At 38.1% G+C, this 22,269-nt stretch overlaps 5 protein-coding genes across 6 annotated transcripts; 3 read left to right on the top strand and 2 right to left on the bottom strand.

Moving 5' to 3' along the window:
- Positions 1-91: 91 nt before the first annotated feature.
- LOC103954374 (F-box protein At5g03970) lies at positions 92-2,694 on the bottom strand. 2 transcript variants are annotated; one of them, XM_018649198.2, is made up of 2 exons: positions 2,560-2,694; positions 92-1,625 (listed from the first exon to the last, which is right to left on the bottom strand). In XM_018649198.2, exon 2 carries the CDS (start codon positions 1,574-1,576, stop codon positions 341-343), a length of 1,236 nt encoding a protein of 411 aa, XP_018504714.2. In that variant the 5' UTR covers positions 1,577-1,625; positions 2,560-2,694; the 3' UTR covers positions 92-340. The 2 variants fall into 2 exon arrangements, with proteins under 2 accessions (XP_018504714.2, XP_009364464.2); XM_009366189.3 differs by having other exon boundaries at positions 92-1,585; positions 2,560-2,677.
- Positions 2,695-3,461: 767 nt separating this feature from the next.
- Positions 3,462-5,690, top strand: LOC103954375 (c-Myc-binding protein homolog). Its single transcript, XM_009366191.3, has 5 exons — positions 3,462-3,610; positions 3,710-3,782; positions 4,010-4,058; positions 4,803-4,926; positions 5,329-5,690. Exons 1-5 carry the CDS (start codon positions 3,593-3,595, stop codon positions 5,425-5,427), a joined length of 363 nt encoding a protein of 120 aa, XP_009364466.1. The 5' UTR covers positions 3,462-3,592; the 3' UTR covers positions 5,428-5,690.
- A 232-nt stretch (positions 5,691-5,922) lies between these two features.
- Positions 5,923-6,991, bottom strand: LOC108867733. Its single transcript, XM_048568303.1, has 4 exons — positions 6,910-6,991; positions 6,611-6,709; positions 6,083-6,234; positions 5,923-5,982 (listed from the first exon to the last, which is right to left on the bottom strand). Exons 1-4 carry the CDS (start codon positions 6,989-6,991, stop codon positions 5,923-5,925), a joined length of 393 nt encoding a protein of 130 aa, XP_048424260.1.
- Positions 6,992-8,580: 1,589 nt separating this feature from the next.
- On the top strand, positions 8,581-12,498 carry LOC103954376 (AT-hook motif nuclear-localized protein 14-like). The gene is made up of 5 exons (XM_009366192.3): positions 8,581-9,010; positions 9,820-9,872; positions 10,304-10,435; positions 11,442-11,594; positions 11,871-12,498. Exons 1-5 carry the CDS (start codon positions 8,629-8,631, stop codon positions 12,216-12,218), a joined length of 1,068 nt encoding a protein of 355 aa, XP_009364467.2. The 5' UTR covers positions 8,581-8,628; the 3' UTR covers positions 12,219-12,498.
- A 2,856-nt stretch (positions 12,499-15,354) lies between these two features.
- LOC103954372 (protein EIN4-like) lies at positions 15,355-19,343 on the top strand. Its single transcript, XM_018649197.2, has 3 exons — positions 15,355-15,626; positions 15,729-17,874; positions 18,630-19,343. The coding sequence occupies exons 2-3, from the start codon at positions 16,129-16,131 to the stop codon at positions 19,152-19,154; spliced, it is 2,271 nt and encodes a 756-aa protein (XP_018504713.2). The 5' UTR covers positions 15,355-15,626; positions 15,729-16,128; the 3' UTR covers positions 19,155-19,343.
- The last annotated feature ends 2,926 nt before the right edge of the window (positions 19,344-22,269 follow it).

Genomic DNA, 22,269 nt, shown 5'->3' with positions numbered 1-22,269 from the left:
GTGGATTCTCTCGTTCGTGAATGAGGTGTTGACCTCGTCAGCACAAAAGATTCGTGTCGATCTTAAATTTTCGTGAAAAATAAAAGGAACATACACTCGAACATCTGCTACACAATTACAAAAGCTTTTTCTAATGTTCTATTTTCCATCACATGTTCACGAACAACAACAACAAAGCCTTAATAAAAAAATAAAAAAAACACCGTCTGACGCATATACACGAACATCTCAAACCGCAGAACGAAAAATTCAAATGAAACCCAAGCCACGACAGGGATCCATATGATGCAGATTTTCAAACATTTTTCTTGTCGGAAATGACAATTCAGCAAACCATAGTCTACATCCAGGGACATAAAGAAGAGCGTGGCCAAGACGGTCTATAGTAAGCCACCACTGCGCTGTCATCCCATTGAATCGAAGGGTCACGACCAAGATATCGAATCTCTTTAAGCTTCTGGCTTTTCAGGTGGAAGAAATATATGTTCCATCCAGCTCTTATGAAGATATACTCGGAATTCTGATGAAGGAATGCCATAAGTTTAGCTTCTTTCGAATGCTTTCCATGGTCTGGATTCTGCTTCCACATCGCCTTGAAACCTAGTCTGTACCTCAAATTCCACTTCTTCTGTGATTGCACATTGCCTGTGCTGATCGATGAGAAACTACTTTCTCCGCCCTCGAGAACCCATATTTCCACGCCAGACGTACTGCTCTGACCATACTGCAGAAGCCCATCTGAAGACTGTCCAAGAACGCACTCATCATAATCTTGAGAAATCCTCCCTTCTGGTAATTTAAGCAGATTTATACGCCTATTTCCAAGACGTGGATCATAAATGGCTAGGTTTCCCTGCGTTGCAAACCAGTGTAGGACACCATTAACTACAGTAGCCTCTCTCCAAGGACGCAATGCAAATGTTGAAGAGCAAGTGAGAGTGAAATGCTTCCATGTTCCTGTGATTGAAGAGTAAGTCTCAATGGAGACAGTTTTAGATTCCCGTCTGCAGTTACATTTTGCCCGAATAACCTTGTAGTGGACTGCGTCATTAAAACAGTCCTCTTCGACAGTGAGGAATGCCATGCACAAACTTTGATAGAACTGCTGAGGTTGAGGAAGTTTGCATAGCTGTTTGCTGACTGGGTTCCACACGGTATATGTCATTGGATGGCGGCCAAAAAGAAGAAGGCCATTGGAAGTGCCAAGGAAGTAACCAAGCTGTTTGGGTGCAGAAACCATTAGATTATCACCTTCCTCACAGGCTGACAAAAAATGAATTGCGGGCTCTGTTAAGGGCCGCCGCATGCCATATTTAGATATTCCGAGGTAAAGATGGTTGCACACAAAGAATCCCAAAAGATGATAATTTACTTTCCATCGAGCATGGTAATCACATCGAAAAGAAGGGCTACATATCACACGAAGCCACCTCTTCGATACAAGTATTAAACTGAAAACAGATTTTTCTGGCAGACGGAGTAGGATCTCATGTAGGATGTCATCATCACAGGTGAATACTTCATGAGCATCATTTGCAGACCTCTTTTGACCCGTCATAATATCCTCTGGACACATAAAAACGTGCTGAGAGAATGCTCCGCTGTATCAGTGCAGTTCTAAAAATCTGTAGCCAAACAATAACTAAAGCACCTCCATTGACATAAAAGGATACAAATCTAAAAGTCACCGGCTGTCCATATTTAGAAACACTTAAAAGCTCATGTCAAACAAATACTGATAAACTAACGGAAATTAGAACGCATTTTACAAGGAGAACCAAGTAATGATACCCTAGCAATGACATACATTAATTTGATCGATATTCACAATCTTTTACCAGAACCCCGAAAGCAGCATATTATTCAAACACGTTTCAAATTCATATTTTCACCTAAATACTATAATTCTAAGTTTTCCCACACTGTGTAAGCAAAATATGCAATCTAAAAGCAAACTACGAAATCCCAAGAGAATATCTGCTACAAAATGTTTCACATTGCCTATTCGGGAAATAAATCGGGCTTAGGGGAAAAGAACAAGCTTGAACACATATGAGCCCCGCAACCATATATCCGAATTGCGAAAGGGTAGTACTATGCATACTTCCATTTTTACCTCCCACACACCCCTTGTTAATTGTTGTTCTTTAATCTTCTCCGATTCATTCGATCCAACGGCTTAAAATTAAAGGACGTGTGAAAAGTAAAAATAAGTGCGTGGATAGCACCGCCCTTGCGAAAATTGCAACAAATCCAAGTTCTAGACTTTTAAGTAGTTTCTAACAATTGAAACCTAGTTATCACCGAAACATCGGAATCGTCCATAATCTGGTTACCCATTTGCATGAGGAAAAAGACCTAAACTTTCACGAGAAAAACCCAACAGAAACACTTCCGACAACCTTAAGGATTTCATCTTGCATGGTCTGATAAGAGGACAACATAAAACACCCTAAACCAATCGAATCGAAACGAAAGAGGGTAACTGCGTTTTCCAAGCTGCCATTTTTGCCCCATTTCATCAAATTACAACCAAAGGAAAAGAGAGAGAGAGCTTACCTGAGAGCTTGAGCGTCTTGATGAATTCCGGCGGAGGAGCTCCGGCGAGTGAGGCTTGGACTCTCACAGTTGCATAAGAGAATCTGTCGCCTTCTGATTTCACTGGTTGGAGGTTTTGGGCCACCTATTTACAGTAAGGGGTCCGGTTCAAGGATGGTTCGGTAGGAATGTGACGTCACTAGACTTTACTCGGGTTATTTACACCTTTTAACAAAGGTTTGCAATTGTCACAAAATACTACGATTTAACAGTATTCAATTCATTTTTAGATTTGCTTCTCGTTAAATGTAAATTTGAACTGTATTAATACTAGTTCATTATGAGGCTTACCCATTCTTTCACAAACTACTAGTATAGATAATATTGTTTGTTAAAAAAAAAAAAAAACTAAAGTTTGAAACTTTGTAGTGTTGTTGACCAAAAAAAGAAAAAAAAAAAAATCTTTCTAAGTGTTTTCAATTTTCATAGTGGAAAATGAGATTTCAAAATTTTCATATTGTATTCTGATTTTTTATTTGTATAAGCGATCTCGTGAAAAATGACATTTTATAATTCATATAACATATCCTACTTAGTAAAAAAATAAATTTGTTATTGTTGTTGTATTCTGATTTTCGAGCTTGGGTGATTTTTTTGCTCTTAGTGTTTTTTTGTTAAATTGTTGACGCGGTAGCCGTGAGATCCGTTTTGAGATGATGTAAAACTCACACTTACATTATTCGGGGTCAAATTGTAAGACAGGCTGTGATCGATTAAGGATAAGCTGAAGGTCCTATGTGGTGCAATTGATGCTTTGTATTTGGAAATAATGAAGGCCCATACGTTCAAGAGGCGACGAAAGCAATGGTTGGACCCACTGAACTCTTTGGACCGTTGGCTGCACCAACAAGGTAAGCCCACGTCCATGCCATAAAAGCTTCCCACTTACGGCTATGGAGAAACAACCCAAGAAATCCCCCACCCCACCCACCCAGCCTCAGCAGATCAAAGAAAATACAAGAAGAAGAAGAAGAAGAAGAAGAAGAAGAACATCATGTTTCACTACAAAGAGGTAAAAGATTCAATTTTTTTTTCATTTTTTTTTTGGTATTTTTCCATGAAAAAGTTTCAATCTTTACCCATTTCCTGGTGGATGAATGCATTTTGTCAGGAAAAAGAAGCAAAGAAGGAAGCATTCAGGAAGTACTTAGAATCAAGTGGAGTTCTTGATGCCCTCACCAAAGGTTTGTTAAAGTTTCGGACTTTTCCTCACTTATTTTTGTGGGTTGGGTTTTTATTTTATTGATTAATTTCATGTTTTCTGTAATTTTTTTTTCGTATAATTCTGTGATGCAAGACTTGGCGCAAAACCGAGACATTGTATGATTCATACAGCCGACCTCGCTTGGTGGGAAAAAGGCATTATTGTTGATGATGTTTTATATAATTTTGTGAATTTTTTCTGGGACAGTTCTGGTTGCATTGTATGAGCAGAATGAGAAGCCTTCCTCTGCACTTGAGTGAGTTCATTTCTTTGACTCTGTGATCTAAAGTTTCTGTGAGCTTAGATTCAAGTTTTGGATTTTTTGCTAGCTCAACTCAATTAGGTTAATTTCATGTGGATTTGTTGAATATTTGCTCAAGAATTCAGATGTTATTATTAGCTACATATTCTTCCACGGCAAAAGTTAGATGTTAGCTTTTACATCTCGTTGTCATTGCACATTTTTGCTTAGATCGTCAACCCCTTCGGATCAGTTTATAATACACCTTGAGTATGTGTGAACCGTGTTGAGAATTGCGAGAGCTTTGAACATATGATGGTTGCTATGCAATTACGTGATCCTTGTTCGCGAGGTTTAGTCTGAATGCTATTTCAGTTGTGTATCAATTCTTCGTGAGAAATGGTACTTTACATTGTCAATGTGCTCTTTTTGCTTGATTGGTGGTAATTTTTCACATTATTGAGGACCTTGAGGATGCGTAATCAATCAGTAATCATCATATAAACTGAACCATGATGCTCATAGTACTTCTTTAAGCGTTTTCCTTGGAACCGAATGATGTGAATCATCCATGAACAGAGAGATTTGTTGTAACTGGAGTTCCGCTTCCATCTACTACTGTTGCTGTCTTGCAGATGTTGGGTAGTTGTGCTTAATTGTGTTTTGCTGCTTGGTCTAGTTTGAACTAACAAATGTATGCTGGTGTGCATCGACAAATGTTAAGGCGTATTTTGATTTTGATATTCAATTTTTTGACAGGTTTGTTCAACAAAAGTTAGGGGGTCCATCTGTGTCTGATTACGAAAAGCTACAGGCTGAATTGTCCGAGTTGCAGAAAAAGTATAGCACACTTTCAGCAGCATACCAAGAAACATGCACTGAGGTAATTTCTGGAGTTTGTAATCCTCCTGTACTTTGAGATTAATATGAGCATTTGGTAAGAGGCATCGTTAAGTTTTGAACACCATATCGCCTATAGGGCGATAAGTTATGTTAAATAAAGTTGTGAAACCAAGTGTTAAATTGCAAAGGCAAGATATAGATATAGTTCAAGAACTCCGTAGATCTTACGATTATGTGATAATTGGGGGAAGATAGGCGCCAACTCATTGGATGACCAGTAAGATGCAGGTTTTGCTCAATAACTTTGATAACTAAAACGTTCCTTGTGGTGGCATGTTTGAGATATGTATGATACTGATTGAATTGGCTTTTGATCTTCGTTTTAACTATAACAACCTCCTGTTTCGTTATATAACTCACCAAATTATGCACCGTATTGCAGCTAGAGGGACTTAAGAGCTCACAATTACTTAACGTGGCCTCACTTTCTATCAAAGACAAAGAGACCGCAGGCGAGGAGGCCCTAAAGGAGAAAATCTAGAAGTGCGGTAGATGATTGTGTAAATTGCTAAGCTACGCAAAACCTTCTCGTGTGAATATATCGAACATGTGACAGGAGTCATGGTTCCTGGCTGTAGTATCTACAATACACGCCAGAACTTCGTACTCTGTGTGTATGTGCTCGCGTTAACTTGTGTTTGTGTTATCTCTTTAATCATTGTATGTGCTTGGTGTGAGTTCTGTTTAACTGATTCCCATGAGATTATCTTCTAATTTTAATGTCATTTGATATTCTTCTTTAAATTCGGGAATCGGGATGTCGTGCAAGAAATAGCGATCCTTGTTTCTTGCTCTATTCTGCAATGGTTATGCAGCATAAATCTTGAGACGTAATGAAAACTCAAACGACACAAACTTGAGATCTACTTTTGAAGACAGTCACTAAATTGTTACAACAATTCCGTTACAAATTATAAGATTTGCCAACAATTTGTGGCAGAAATTCTCTCCTCTTGAAGGGACATAACACCAGCTGCTACTGCAAGCAGAAAACAACGAGCAGAGCAACCGCGACGATGACCGAGCAAATTAAAGCCTGCACCAGTGCAAGTTTTCAGCACAAGAGGAAACAAAATGCCAACACCAAACATCAGAAGACAAAAAAATGGTAGGAAAAAATCTGCATAATTTCTTACTGCAATGGCAGATGCTGCAAGGCCAGGTCGTTCCCTGGGGTCTTTAAGGTGGTTCCCAAAGTAAAGGACTGTAGCATAATACCATAGTGGTGGAAAGGCAAATCCCAAGAGAAACCTGTCACGAGCATCGATCCTTAAATCTTTAGTTCTGTCTACAGGACAAACAGGTACTCAACAGGAACATATGTATAGCATGTCTAACGCTACTTCTAAGAGTCTTACTAAACCGTTTGATTGATTTAGTACACCATCTTATGAGTCGCTTAAGTATTCATAATAATCCGTGTTTGTACCCTAGAAAAACCGCCAAAAAAAAAAAAGAAAAAATCTCTAGCATCCCTCAATTCAAATGAAAAGTGAGCATCTTAATACTAACACATATTCATCCATCATTCTCACTCTGTGCTTGTAAATACATGTTTATGCTCTACAAAACGTGCAAAACATCAATCACTATCGTCCCTTAAAGGAAAGGAAAAAGTAGGAATCTTGAATTAGAAACTCACGAGGACCATCCAATGCCACAACCGAGGCATGAAAGTGGCTTATCATACATCCCATCAAGCAAATCTAATTCTCCTCCATCAACTTCAAGTTGCACCATTTCTTTACTTCCATGATCTCCACCTGTACCAGCACATTATGCCGTGAATATCTACGTTGCTCCAGAGTATTCTATACTCCGTAATTTTTATCCCTAGAGCGATAATCTCCGACCCTTGCAAAGTAGGGAACTTTGTTGGCTTTGGGTCGCTCTTATAGCGAAAATTCCCTAAGTATTTACTACAGCGCCAACAAGGGGAAGAGAGAAAAATGACAGTACTGACCGTATTGCTGCTTCAACGATGTGATCCCAATGTTGTTCTTCATGCTTGCTCCTTCTACCAAATTTGTGCTGCTCTCATGCATGATCAAATCGCTGTGGTTAGACACAGAAGTCTCGAAATTTATCGACGTTTCGGAGAAGATCCATGCTGTTATGTGCGGTTTTATGTTGACAAAATGCTGGAGAGAAAACCAGAAAACGAAAAGGTCTGGAAAGGAGGGAGAAAGAGGAACAAAAGGATTCACTTTTTTGGTTTCTTCTTGTTTTGAATAAAACGGTTTCCCTCTTTTTAACCGAAACAACTGCCACTTCGCTTTTGGATTTTATTGAACAAAGCATGTCACTTCATCATTTACTAGTCTCTTTCCGCACGCGTAATTTTCTCTTTTTTATGTTATTTTTTACTTATAATTTTATTTATTTTACTTTGTTTTAAATATTTTTTATATTTTTATTTTGAATGGTTTTATTGTGTTGGTTTGTTTTTTTGTTTAAATTAAATTGTTTTATCTAAAAATCCTAATTAGGAAACGACACTTTTAAAATTACGAATGAATTACCTTTTTGTCTTCCGGTTATATATATATAGATATTCAAAAGTCTAAAATATACATTTTTTGTTCATCGTGATCCATGTTATCAAATTTAGTGTTAAAACAAAAAAATTCGTCCGTCAAGCACATAATTTTATTAAGGCCGATTGATCTAACTCACATATGCTAAGAGCAATTATAATTGAACTATTTTGACAAAAAAAAAAATTATAATTGAACCATCATTATTCGACAAAAATAGCATTCATATCATTGTTCTTGTGGTGTACAAACCAAAAAATAAAATAAAAAAGTTGATATTCAAATTGCAAATATCTCAACAAACACTGATAATTAGTTATATCAACTTCTGAGCATATAGCCCCACTAACAGGTAGGTATCTTTTGGAGAAGCAACTTAAGGTTGGTGGGGACTGGTGAGGTGCCAAATTAACTGAAACCGTCCCACCAAAACATTAATTGGGCTATGGCTTTCTTTTTCAATTTACTATTTATTTTTTCAACGTGGGTTCGTGTAGAATATTATTTGTAATAAAAAAAAATGTATAATAAAAGTAATTTTTGTAAAGGCTTCTTTGGAGTCGATCTAACATCAGGTTGACTTATATGTCGAGCACGTCAACGACTCACAGAGGGTCACACTTGTAACGAATAAACAAGAGTTAAAACTCGACAAAGGGCTCAATATTTATAAAATATGAATTTTTTATGTAAGTTACACTAGTTGGAAAGATAGTAAACTTATGTTCTTATACTCGATTTTGCATTGTTTTCTCGTTCAATTTTTTTTATACAACTAATTTACTATAAAATTAATAGAAACTTGAATTAAGTCGCACAATAAGATTGACATAATGTGGTATTGAACCGACCGAAACCTAAAACTTTTTAGTTACAGATCAAGAATAACATTGGTTTGTAGTTTAGAATAAAAGTTTATTTTTTTGTTGAAAAAAAAAATGTAATTTATGAACTTGTTGACTGGAGTCTAAATGTCAAATCAAACCTAAAACCCAATCCGACGGCCAAAATCACACCACACAATTAAAAGCGCAAACCAAGAAAACCAACCAAAAATAAAATAAAACGAAGAAAAATAAAATAATTATTTTGTTTATTCGACAGACTCTCTCTCTCTCTCTCTATCTCTCTCTCTAAAACTCCAAATGGAACCGAACGAAAACCAACTGAGCTCCTACTTCCAACACCCCACCACCACGACGGCCCCCGCCCCCGCCGCCCCTTCCACAGCCGCAACCACTCCCTCTCCGACCAATGGTCTCTTGGCCAACACCCACTCAACTTATGGCTCCCACATGGTGTACTCTCACTCGGTGCCCTCCTCGGCGGTGACCTCGCCACTTGAGCCCGCGAAAAGGAAGCGGGGGCGGCCCAGAAAGTACGGCACGCCGGAGCAGGCTCTGGCGGCCAAGAAGGCAGCGACGTCGTCGTCTCACTCCTCGTCCTCCAAGGAGAAGAAGGACCAACACGGCGCCGTCTCCCCTTCGTTTTCTGGGTCGACCAAAAAATCTCAGCAGTTTTCTCTCGGTGGGTCGCAAATAAATACCCTTTTAGAATTTTTTTTGCAATTTGGTAGTGAAATTCTTCATTTTTTTGCTAATTTCTTCAATTTCGATTTGGGTTTTAAGTTTTTGGTAGCATTGATGTGGAAAGATTGAAACTTGATGGTTCTGGGTGAGTGTTCTGGAAATACCCTATTTGTGTTTCGTTGTGAAATTTCGTATTCTCGGCGGGTTGTTGCGAATTGCTTCGATTTTATTTGGGTTTTTATTTTTTTAATTTGCCTTGTTTCGCAGTGGCTGCCCTGTTTTCTGCGTTTTTATTTGTTAATAGTTTATTGTGAATACGTTGCAATTTTAGAGGTTTTGTTCCAATGCTTAAATTTATAAGTGTTTTCGGTTGCATTGTTTGGTGTCCTCACACCCAAAGTAGTAACCTTTTGGTAGTGTTCAGTTTAATTATTGTCAAATGGTGGGCATAATTGGCTGTCAATTTTGAAATTGGAGTAGAATAACTTCCCCATCTGTTTGAATGATAAGCTTTTGGGGAAGTAAAAAGAGAAGATAAGGCAATTTGGTAACTTTTATTTACATGAACCAAAATCTTCCGAGATCACACTTTTTGGAGTGGAAACTTTGGTTGCCTTGATGGTAAGATATTGATAAGAAGCTCTTATGTTTTTGCTTTTGAAGGATAGTTACCTAGTGTTTAGTTTCGGTAATACCAAGTATAGTTTTTTAAGTGATGTCAATACTGTAGTCCAAAGAGGCTTGTTTTGTGATATAAATAATAATAATTTAAAACACTCATGTGGTACTCTTAATTGGTTGATGCAGGCAATGCAGGGCAAGGTTTTACACCACATGTTTTAACTGTTGCTGCTGGGGAGGTATGAATGTCCTAATGAATTCTCAAAGAAGGAATACCGTGACAGTTTAATTCAATGTTTTTCCCTTTCAATCAAGTGTGTGTGTGTTTTTTTTTATTTTTTTATATAAATTGCAGATTCTGGAATATAGCTCTTTCTTATTTGATTGCATGTTTTTTATTTTCACATTGTTTTAATGTGTAACATGCGGATATGGGATATAGAATATTTCCATGAATTTGTTTGTGGGTTTTGTGAACAACCTTGCAGAAGTGGTTTCCTTTTTCCTTCGGGGCAGTTACTGTTGTATTTTTACTACGTCAATAGTTTCCTGAACTTACCTTGTTTATCTTGCCTAAACTTACTTTTGGTGCAGTAGTTATACAGTGTTCCAGTTATTTTGTTTTCTTTATTTGCTATGTGCTCACACGGTTTAGTGAAATGTCTAACAGGATGTGGGCCAGAAAATCATGTTTTTCATGCAACAGAGCAAGCGTGAAATATGCATTCTATCTGCTTCTGGTACCATCTCAAATGCATCTCTCCGCCAGCCAGCTACTTCGGGAGGCAACATTACATATGAGGTAATTTTTGTCTTCAGCCTTTCCAAGTTTCAGAAACATCAAGTATCTTGAAATATATTGTATTTGTGCTTTTGGAGTATCATATTCAGTGTTTTGTTCAAGGTATGTGTATATGAGTGGATACCTGTGTCATTTTGATTATAAAATCAAATGGCTACGCTTTGGACTAGTGAACTTCCCAGGTGGTATTAGATTCTCGGTGGACAAAAATAAGGCAACTGTAACCTAGTTGCTCACTATTGGCAACTAACAGGTGTAGTTATCCGTGCGCCTTCAGATGGAGGTTAAATGTAATAGTTCAGCCATTAATTTTTTTGTGTACATGGATTTTTTTTATTGGTCCGTTCATTCGGCTAAACTGAGATACGGCAAAGCTGCGAGCCTGAAAATAACATTTCTCACTTGCTTCTATATTATTTTTAGACGTATCTAAATAAAAAAATCTTTTAAATAAAATATATTTTGACTGTATAGCTCTGAGTTATAGTGCCCTGTATATTCTACACAGGAAGACATCGTATGATTGATGAAAAAGTACCATCCATAGTGATAGGTGGCTGAATTTTGATTTTAGTAGCGTCCAAGTTATTCAGGTGGAGTTCATTGCTACAAATTATAGTTGTGCAATGTGCCATTGCTCTATCTCTGTGTGTGTGTAGTTAGGCAGGAGAAAAAGGAGGAAATGACGACGTCAAGATTCCTTTCTTTTGATTTCTTTTTTTGGTTGGCCTAAAGTGGTTTATGTGGAAATAAAAAATATTAGTTTCAAAATATGCCTATGCTTTTTTTATCTTAGAAATTTTGGACGTCTGAAACAAAAATTTAAATTTCTTAAAGGTTTGCATATTCTTGCAAAAAAAATATTTTGTTAGTTCCTCCGAAGATTAATATATGTCTGGCTAAGTCCTTTATAATACCAGACAACTTGATGGATGGAACTGTGGCTTCTTGATCATCTCCCTCATGTTTAGTTCATCAAAGTGTAATGGTTTCTTTCTGATGTTAGGGTCGCTTTGAGATTATTTCGTTGTCTGGATCTTATGTACGTACTGACCTTGGAGGGAGGGCTGGTGGGCTCAGTGTATGCCTATCTAATACAGATGGGCAAATCATCGGCGGTGGAGTTGGTGGTCCCCTGAAGGCTGCAGGCCCTGTGCAGGTAATGTTTTAGAAAAATTCACATTTTGTTGAATAATGTCTTTAATATTGTTTGAGTGCACAACTGTGGCATAAGATACTAGTGTCTTATGTGTCTCTGCATCGAAGCAGGAGGGGGATTGGATGTCATCTGATGCTCAAATTGATTTTTTTATGTTATTTGGCATTGGGGCATTTTAACCGTTTCTTCTTAACTGAAATCTCTGCTCGTTTCAGTTAGCTTGTTTGAAAATTGGTTCTGCGGTATCTATGTAACACTACTTAGTTGCACCCACAGGTTATTGTCGGAACATTTCAGATTGATGCCAAGAAGGATGCGACTGCTGGTGTAAAAGGTGACGCTTCTGCCGCCAAGTTACCATCGCCAGGGGAAATGATGAGCGGAGGCTTCCGCTCAACACTTGACTCTTCTGGAAGACCTCTTGTGAGGGGGAATGAAGATCAGCAACCTATGGGGGGAAGTCACTTCATGCTTCAGGGCATGCATGTTGCACCTTCACGGCCCACAGATTGGAGAGGTGGTCCAGATGCTAGAGGCACCGGTGCTTATGAATTGACAGGAAGAGGAGGTCGTGCACCACATCAATCTCCGGAGAACGGGGACTACGATCAAATTCAAGATTAGGGATTTCTTTTGGGATTTGAGAAGCGGTTTTTTGTCGTAGATAGATGTATAATACATCATTTTCGTCAGCTAACTCTGTTTTTAGTGTGCACCATACATTAGAGATGATGGCCCCATACCTGTGACCTCCACCCTTTGAAATATTTTGCTGCCTTCACTTTTGCTCATGGTGTATGTGCATGGGGGTCGCCGGCTGGTTTCTGTTCTATACTTTGCCTGAATATGGTTGTCGATATTTATCCGTTCGGGAATTAATCACAGTTCTGCATCTCTTTCGAAATCTTTTCTTATGAGTTGATTGATCCTTGAATGGTTCTTCATTACCTTCTTGGTGTACAGAGTTCGAATTGCGGTTGCCTGAAAGTCTGCTGAATTTTCTTTCAAGGGTACGTCAATGGCTGGCAGAATAGTCCATAGTGTTTGTTTGGAAGTGCTTCTTTAGAAAGCACTTCTGTTCATGAGTGTTCTAGTAAAAGTGATTCTGTTAGAAGTGTGTTGAAACTTTTAAGAGAACTGCATCACTTGGGCTTTGTTTAGGTGCTGCTTTTGGAAAGCATTTTATTTAAACTAACCTTTTTTCTGGCAACCTCGTTTCACCTGCCGCTAAGGGCTCGCTTGATAATGTTTTTAGTTTGTGTTAAAACGGAAAAATGGAGGCGGACGGTGGAAGGAAAGGAGAAATCAAGAGATTGTATGAAAATAAAAACGTGGAAGTGAAAAATAAAAACGAAAAGCAAAATGGTTATCACATTCTAAATTAGTCTACAAGATGAGATATTTGAACTTTGTTCTATGTGTGAAATACAACGCCTTGGCCTTTTGACAAAATTCGATTGAATAATTTGATAATTTGGGGTTTTATTTTTATTTTTATTTTTATATGTCAATATTTTACATTACAATTGAGAAGGATTTAGACTAACCAAACATACTATACAATGGTATTGAATTCACCATCTGTGAAAGTCAGCACCTAAAACCTCCATTCACTTACGAGAGAAGAGAGTAATACTAGTAGTTAAGATTAAATATTGAATGTTCACAATGTTACAAGTTTGATAGATAATTGATCTGACCCTCTACCTTAGACTATTGATGAACCTTGTCTCAAGGCATCTTAAGGTCCACACGTTAACTAAAAGTTGTGCATTGGCTGGTCAAGACTCAAAAGACATTAATCAACCGACACAATATTGACACTTCCATACTTGCAAACTCCAATTTTCAATTTCCATCTTGAAAAGTTGAAACTAGGGTTTTGAATTATGCGACGTAGTTGGTTAAGAACATTTATCTTTTTGTCTGAAGTGTTAAGTTTGATTTAAAAAAAAAAAAAAAAAAAAAACTATGTTGAACTTACTTGGTAAAAAACACTCATCTTTCTCCTTGAGACTCCTAGGTGTTAAGTTCGATTTATTTCCATCCTAAGTTGTTTTGAACAAGAAGCGATAGAGTGTAACATTATTAAGAATAACCAAATACAAGAAGTGGTAGATGAGTACATTGTTTCCAGTAACCAATTTTGTTGATATGGAGATAATTTGCATTGAACATAAATAATTTTCAAACTCCTATACGATTACCACACAAAACCACAAGAAGCAAGAGTCTCGAAACAAATCTATCACAAATACAACAAACGTGATTGAACTATTACCGATGTCTCACATAAAGTTATCGCAAACGACTAGATCACACAACTTACTATTGCGACACAAACAAATTAACGAAGCAACACATAAACCCTACTAAATACTTAAAAGAACTAAAAACCAAACCGATGATGTGTCCACCGAGAATATCTGTGCCTCAGCACATGCATAACCAGCACTATGCACCTCTCAAGTGTTTAAAAATAGAGAAAATAACATTTAATAAATAACTGATTGAATCACATTATTGTGAGCGTGCAAAAGGCCTTTTTAATTACCGACGGTACGCGTCTCTTAAGATATTTTGAACATGTTTAAAAATAGAGAAAGTAATATTTAGTAACAACTGATTGAATCACATTATGACTAGCTCATTATGAGGTTAAGCCCAACCCTTCCTCACCCTTAGTGTAAATAATATCGTTTGTTAAAAAAAAAAAAAATCATTTGACAACTAATTGAATCACATTATTATGCGCGTACGAAAGACCCTTTTTTTATAACCAACACTATGTGCCTCTTAAGATGTTTTGAACGTGTTTAAAAATAGAGAAAATAATATTTAATAAACAACTAATTGAAACACATTATTGCCAGCCTATTGTGATTTATGAAGTACTAATTATTAAAAAAATAAAAATTGTACAAAAAAAATTAAATATTAAAAAAATAATGTTTATATGATGAAAATATCCTTGTATTGTTTTGGGATGATTTACATTTTTTTTTAGGGGCATTTTGGTCCAAAATATTTGATGAAGCCTGTGACCCCAAAAGATGTTGTTGGCTTTATATATATATATATATATATATAGATAACCAAATATAAGAGGTTATAGATGAGTACATTGTTTTTAGTAACCAATTTTGTTGATATGAAGATAATTTGCATTGAACATAAATGATTTTAAAACTCCTATATGATTACCACACAAAACCACATGAAGCAAGAGTCTCAAAACAAATCTATCACAAATACAACAAACGTGATTGAACTATTACTGATGTCTCACATAAAATCATCACAAACGACCAAATCACACAACTTACTGTTGCGACACAAACAAATTACCAAAGCACACATAAGCCTTACTAAATACTTAAAAGAACGAAAAACCAAACCAATGACATGTCGACCGAGAAGATCTCTGCCTAAGCATATGCATTACATGTTTTTTTTTTTTTTTTTTTTTTTTTTTTTTTTTTATAATCAAACTATAAATTTTTGTTAGATTTGCTGACTCTACCGTACGAATCATCTAATTCGAGTCAACTTGCAACCGCCACACCTCCAAGCGGCCAAAATCTGCCCAAGAAGGGACCCATCCAACGGTGGAAACATGCACATCTGCCACATGCACCCGCCCACACTATACCAACAAAAAAGGCAAAAGGAACAACCTTTTTGACGCAATAAATAAGGAAAGAAAATATTTTTATTACAAGATGCAATAAATAAGTTAGCGCCCTTTCTGTGCGAGAACGTCCAGGTTCTCTTCACTTACAATTGCGGGCCCCACGGCCTCCCCTTAAAGGCGTAAAGTTAAACATCTCATTCCTCACCGACCCAGCAGCTCGTCTGCAATCTGCATTTGGGTATTTTGTATTTTGGTTTCTGGGATTCGTTTCTGCTACAAGTTGGTGGAGAAAGATCGAGTCTTTGGAGGTGATTAATGGTGGGTTTTGCATAAAAAGTTGGATTGAGTAATAAAGTTTCCGACTTTCGGTTTTTGATTTGGACACGGGAGGCACTGAGGTGTGTTCTTTTTGCTTTATTTATTTATTTATTTTTTTTTTTTGGCTCTGTTCTTGTTTTCTCTGAGATTTTGATTGTCTAAAGTCAAACTTTTACTTGTAGTTTTTGGAATGGAAGAAGGGTTTTAGAAGAACCCGGAAAAAAAAACCAGCAGAGGAGTGGATTGTAGAAAGTTTGGAGGGCTGTTTTTGATTGGAAAGGTAGAATTTTGATTGGGAAGATAGTAAGTTTTGGAGTTTTTGGCAGATGGGAAGGTTAGATCTTAGGAGTTTAGAAAGTGGTTATGTCAGTCACCCTCGAACAATCCGGGTGGGTGTTTTCATATCTTAGAATACGGGAAATGTGTTTTGGGATTCTTAATTTGGGATTGAAGTGATAGAATTCGAGTGGTTTTCGTTGTTTTTGGGGTGTTCGAGTGAGTTTGATTGTTCCGGAGTTTGAAAGATTGAAAGTTTGATAGAAGTGGAATGATCTGAACAAATTCATCACTTGGGTGGGTGCAATGTTCAGAGCATTAGCAATTGGATTGTTGGTTTTGTGTTTCGTTACATTAGTTTCGGGCGGTGATCATGACTTTGCACATTGCAATTGTGACGAGGAGGGTTTTTGGAGCATTCCAAACATTCTGGAGTGCCAAAGAGTGAGTGATTTCTTGATTGCAATAGCATATTTTTCAATCCCTGTAGAACTCCTTTACTTTGTCAGCTGCTCGAACGTTCCATTCAAATGGGTCCTCCTGCAGTTTATTGCCTTCATAGTTCTCTGTGGGTTGACCCATTTGCTGAATGCGTGGACGTATTATGGCCGCTACACGTTCCAGTTGATGCTGTCCCTCACCATTGCCAAATTCCTCACGGCCTTGGTCTCTTGCGCAACCGCAATAACCCTTTTAACTCTGTTCCCTATGATTCTCAAAGTAAAAGTGAGAGAATTGTTCTTGAGGCAAAATGTGATGGAATTAGACCAAGAGGTTGGGATGATGAAGATACAGAAGGAAGCGAGTTGGCATGTTCGAATGCTGACCCAGGAAATTAGAAAGTCGCTTGACAAACACACCATATTGTATACAACTCTGGTTGAGCTTTCAAAGACACTAGACTTGCATAATTGTGCAGTTTGGATGCCGAATGAGAAAAGAGGAGAGATGAACCTGACCCATGAGTTGAAAACAAGTTCTTCACGACAGTATCGCCGTTCTATCCCAATTAATGACCCAGATGTGTTGGAGATAAGAGAGAGCGAGAGGGTAATGATCCTGAGGCCTGATTCGGCATTGGGGTCTGCAAGTAGCGGCGAGTCTAGTGAATCAGGTGCTGTAGCAGCAATCCGGATGCCAATGCTTCGGGTTTCAAATTTCAAAGGGGGTACGCCTCAGTTGGTTGATACACATTATGCTATATTGGTTTTGGTTCTTCCGGTTGTAGATTCTGGAGGTTGGAGCCATCATGAGCTGGAGATAGTGGAAGTTGTGGCTGACCAAGTTGCCGTGGCTCTATCCCATGCTGCAGTACTTGAAGAGTCTCAACTAATGAGGGAGAAACTGGCTGAACAAAATCGAGCGTTGCAACAGGCTAAGAAGAATGCAATGATGGCCAGCCAAGCAAGGCACTCGTTTCAGAAGGTAATGAGTCATGGAATGAGAAGGCCAATGCATACGATTTTGGGTTTGCTTTCAATGTTCCAAGAGAATTTAAGTTTCAAACAGAGCATTATTGTGGACACAATGGAGAAAACTAGTTATGTTATCTGCACTTTGATAAATGATGTGATGGAGATGTCGGCAAAAGATAATGGAAGGTTCCCGTTGGAGATGAGGCCGTTTGAACTACATTCTATGATCAAGGAAGCTGCTTGCCTTGCCAAATGCTTGTGTATGTATAAAGGCTTTAACTTTGAAATTGATGTTCAAAGCTCATTGCCTAATCAGGTGATAGGAGACGAGAAAAGGACTTTCCAAGTACTCTTGCATATGATTGGGTACCTATTGAGTACCTATAATGGTGGGGGGACTCTCATCTTTCGGGCTATTTCTGAGAGTGGTACCAATGGCCCTGATGATAGATTGCAAGGAATGTGGAGAATGGGTATTCCAGATGAGTACATTTGTATAAAGTTTGAATTTGAGATTAACGAGGCAAATTCTTATCCCGGCGGATTAGTAGCATCGACACACGATGCTCATAGGCAGCACAACAATGATGCAATCAAGAAGGGCCTGAGCTTCAGCATTTGTAAGAAGATTGTCCAGGTAATCACAACAATGTTTGTTTGTGTTATTAATATTGTTTATTCTGCTGCTTGATGCTGTATAATTTGCTTCATTGTAATTTGTGACCGATGAATTGAACTGTTGGTATGCTCCCCATGAAGTTGATTATTGCCGTCTTGATCCGTGCATTCTTAATATGAGTCTATTTCAACTGCATGTAGAAGGTCTTTGTGAGAAATGCGTGGTCAGTGTCCACGGTCTCAGAATTCATGCCTGTTGGTTAACTTGTTTCCTTGCTTTTTAGTCTCACTTTCAAAGGATATCTTATGCACCTTTAAATGAACACGGCACCACATTCTCTCCACACCCCATATCTCAGGCAACCTCTAGTTTGATCGGCGCCCTATTTCTACTGTATTTAATTTTTAATATTGTTGGTCAAATTGTATTTTCTGCTCTGAAGTTAGAACAATATGTTGGTCCACTTTATCTTTCACAAGGACTATATAAGTCGGATAGTAACAGTCTTCACTTTTATGCCAAATTTTAGCGTCATGGATACAATTTCACTGTATAAATACAGGTACAGTTTTGATCTGGATTGTTTTCTTCCAAAATATATGTTTCTACAAGAAATGCTAATAAGATTTAGAAAATACTTATTGCAGCTTGCATCACTAATTATTTTGTGTAGCTCATTTATAGATTTTGATTTATGCATTGATATGAGAAGGCAATCAAAATACAAATAATGTTAGAAACTTATGGTTCTTCGGTAATAAATTTATGTGCAGATGATGCAAGGTAATATCTGGATATCCATGAACCCAGTGGAATTTGCAGAAAGCATGACACTTGTTCTCAGTTTTCAAATCCTGTCATCTATGGGAAGAACTATATGTCCCCTGGGAAATACTTTGGAGCAACCAAATTCCAACTCGCAGTTCAAAGGCCTTCGGGTTATGGTAGCGGATGATGATAACATAAACAGGACTGTGACCATTAAGCTCCTCGAGAAACTTGGCTGTCAAGTTACGGCTGTGTCTTCCGGGTTTGAATGCCTGAGTGCTCTTACTGCCGCCGAAAACTCTGTTCAAATTGTTGTCTTGGATCTCCACATGCCGGAAATGGATGGGTTCGAAGTAGCAATGAGAATCAGGAAGTTCCGCAGCCATAGTTGGCCATTGATCATAGCCCTCACAGCAAGTGCGGAGGAGCATATATGGGAGAGATGTCTGCAGCTGGGAATGAACGGATTGATTCGAAAACCGGTTCTTTTGCAAGGGATGGCGGATGAACTTCGTCGAGTTCTACAATGAGCAGATGAAGGTTTGTGGAGATGAAGCAAGTGAAGTAATGTGGTGCAGTTTACTTTTGTTTCCTTACTTTTTCTTTCACAACTTCTTTAGGTTTCTCCAATGAGCACAAGTTCTAGAGGGATGGAATCCAACTTAAACATGTTAAACTTAGTTTTACTCAAAAATATAGTAATTATATATTGCTAACCATATCCTTCATATCACAAGTAATATGTACTGAATAATGAAAGTGTTTTTTTTTTTTTTATTTTGATGTTGCGCAAAATTGAGTGCAGTGGTGTTATAAGATTTATATTGTCAACTCCACTTAGTGGGACAAGACTTGGTTGTTGTTGTTAGTGTTAAACCAAGGCTACTCATATTCAAGTAAAGGTGACAGTAGCTATATGATTGTCCTAACTCTAACGAATATTTACTCCAATCCAAATGATTATTCACCAATTCAAGCAAAATGCTTTGCAAAACGTATTCACACCTGTAATGTCAATATGCGCGTAATTGGCTTGTAATACCCATTACAAATGTTTTGTAATCAATAGAAGAGTGGAATTGAAGATTGAAAAAGATAGTCCGAGCAAAGACACCATCTATAAGTTTGATTAAACCAAATTTAAATACCGATTTGTTGTGGCCTATATTTAATTGACAGGGAGGGGGTTGGCGGCACAGAGAAAATATAGAGCGAGAGAGATGTGTTTGTAGGATTGTGTAAATGATGTGTTATTTCCCATACGCACTGCCTTTATTTATAGTAATAAGAAGGAGAAGAAATCCTTCTCATCCAAGGAATACACGTCCTAAACTAGAATCAAATCTAATTTAGGATTTACATAATCACACTTAAATAAAAAGTTTATAACACTCCCCTTGAGTGTGTAAATACTCAAGTAGATTCGGCATCATGTAGAGTTAAGGAAGTCGACTCATCGGCACTCATTCTAGAAACACGCTTGTCTTAATAAGGTGGGAACTTGTATAAGGAAATAAGTCTCAACAAAAAACCTAAGGCTATGGTAAAAACCCGAGCAGGGCCAAAATCCGTAGTCTAAGGAAAAATACGTGAGTAATGCAAAGTCAGATGAAACGTCTACGGGACGTCATCAAGGATATGATCAACCCAAGGTGGTTGTCTTGTCAAAACATCGTTAGGTAGTAAAAACCCAATGGGAAAAATGCTCCTAATTACAGGGAAAAAAGTACATTAAGATTAAGCAAGTATACTTCTAGATACTCCTCTTGAGTTTGACATTATTCCAAAAAGAACTAACAATGTTACAACTTAGAACGTTTACGCATACTAATTCCTTGAACAAGCTTTTGAAACGTCACCTTTGGTTGTGATTTGGTGAAGAGGTCGGCCTGATTATCTTGTGAACGATTTGCCTGTCTTTAATCTTCTGATTCTTTTGTTGTTGATGTGAGAAGAAGAACTTCGGCGCAATGTGCTTGGTGTTGTCTCACGTGATGTAACCCTTCTTGAGCTGTTCAATGCATGTTGTGTTGTCTTCATAGATCATCGTCGGGACGTCAACGATGGGGTAACTATCGCAAGAGCTTCGAATATGGCCTACAACTACTCTCAGCTAGAAGCATTCCCGAGTTGCTTCGTGTAGGGCAAGAATTTCAGCATGGTTAGATGAAGTGGCAACTAAGGTGTGTTTAGTTGACCTCCAAGAGATTGTGGTGCCTAAAAAGGTAAAGACATAACTCGTTTTAAAAAGCACTTAATGCAGATCATATAAGTATCATGCGTTGGCATAACTAACAAGGCGAGAATCGAATTGAGATAAGGGGGTGCGCCATCACTCGAGGATCTATAGGGATAGAACAAGCCTAAATCCGTGGTACCCTTAAAGTAGCGGAAGATGTCTTTAACACCAATCCAATGTTTGCGTGTGAGTGCATTACTGTATCTTACCAAAAGATTAATTGCGAATGAGATGTCGGGTCTAGTGTATTGAGCTAAGTACAATAAAGCGTCTATCGCACTTATATAAGAAACTTCTAGCTCCAAAAATCTCATTATCATCCTCATTCGAATGGAAATGATCTCGTTTTGCATCTAGCGATCGAACGACCATATGAGTACTCAAAGGCTTCGCTTTATCCTCATTATAGCGGTGCAACACCTTTTGGGTGTAGTTCAATTGATGTACTAAGATTTCATCCGAACGGTGCTCTATCTCGAGATCGAGACAGTATCGAGTTTTTCCTAGATTTTTCATCTCAAATTCCAACTTCAGGTGCGCAACAGTTCTCTAGAGCTCTTCAGAAGTTTTGATGAGATTCATGTCATCGACATATACTGCAACAATTGAAAACTTAGAATGTGACTTCTTAATGAACACACAAGGACATAGTTCGTTGTTCACATATCCCTGACTAGTCAAATACTTATTCAGTGTCACATCCTAATCTCGACCCTGCCGTAGCACGGTATTGTCCGCTTTGGGCCATAACCTTACGGTTTTGTTTCTGGGAACTTACGAGCAACTTCTCAGGGGGTTACCCATCCTAGGATTGCTCTAGCCCAAACTCGTTTAACTTTGGAGTTCTGATGGAATCCAAAGTCAATGAGTTCCCAAAATGCTTCTTGCTATATGGAGGTGGGCATGTACATATAAGGCACATCACCCCCTATTCGTTGGTCGATGTGAGATGTTACAATCCACCCCCTTTAAGAGCCCGACGTCCTCTTTGGCACACTCGCACCACACGGGAGAGTGGCTCTGATTCCATTCTGTCACACCTCAGTCTCGACTTTACTGTAGCACGATATTGTTCGTTTTGGGCCACGCCCTCACGGTTTTATTTTTTGGAACTCACACGAGAACTTCCTAGTGGGTCATCCATCGTAGGATTGCTCTCACCCCGAACTCACTTAACTTTGGAGTTCCAATGGAACCCGAAGCCAGTGAGTTCCCAAAAGGCCTCGTGGTATATGGAGGTGGGCATGTATATATAAGGCACATCACCTCCTCTTCGTTGGTTGGTGTGGGATGTTACACTCAGACGGTTATATCACATTTTTTCGGATTGCTTCAAACTGTAGAGTGAATGCCTTCGCCGAATTGAGAGTGTGTTTAGGGGTTCGGAAATATTTGATCCAGTCAAG

This window comes from the organism of the source record quoted next, unplaced genomic scaffold (assembly GCF_019419815.1).
Source record: "Pyrus x bretschneideri cultivar Hongxiangsu unplaced genomic scaffold, Pyrus_bretschneideri_v1 Contig48, whole genome shotgun sequence".
Taxonomy (NCBI): domain Eukaryota; kingdom Viridiplantae; phylum Streptophyta; class Magnoliopsida; order Rosales; family Rosaceae; genus Pyrus; species Pyrus x bretschneideri.
This window is presented reverse-complemented; position numbering and strand designations above follow the sequence as displayed.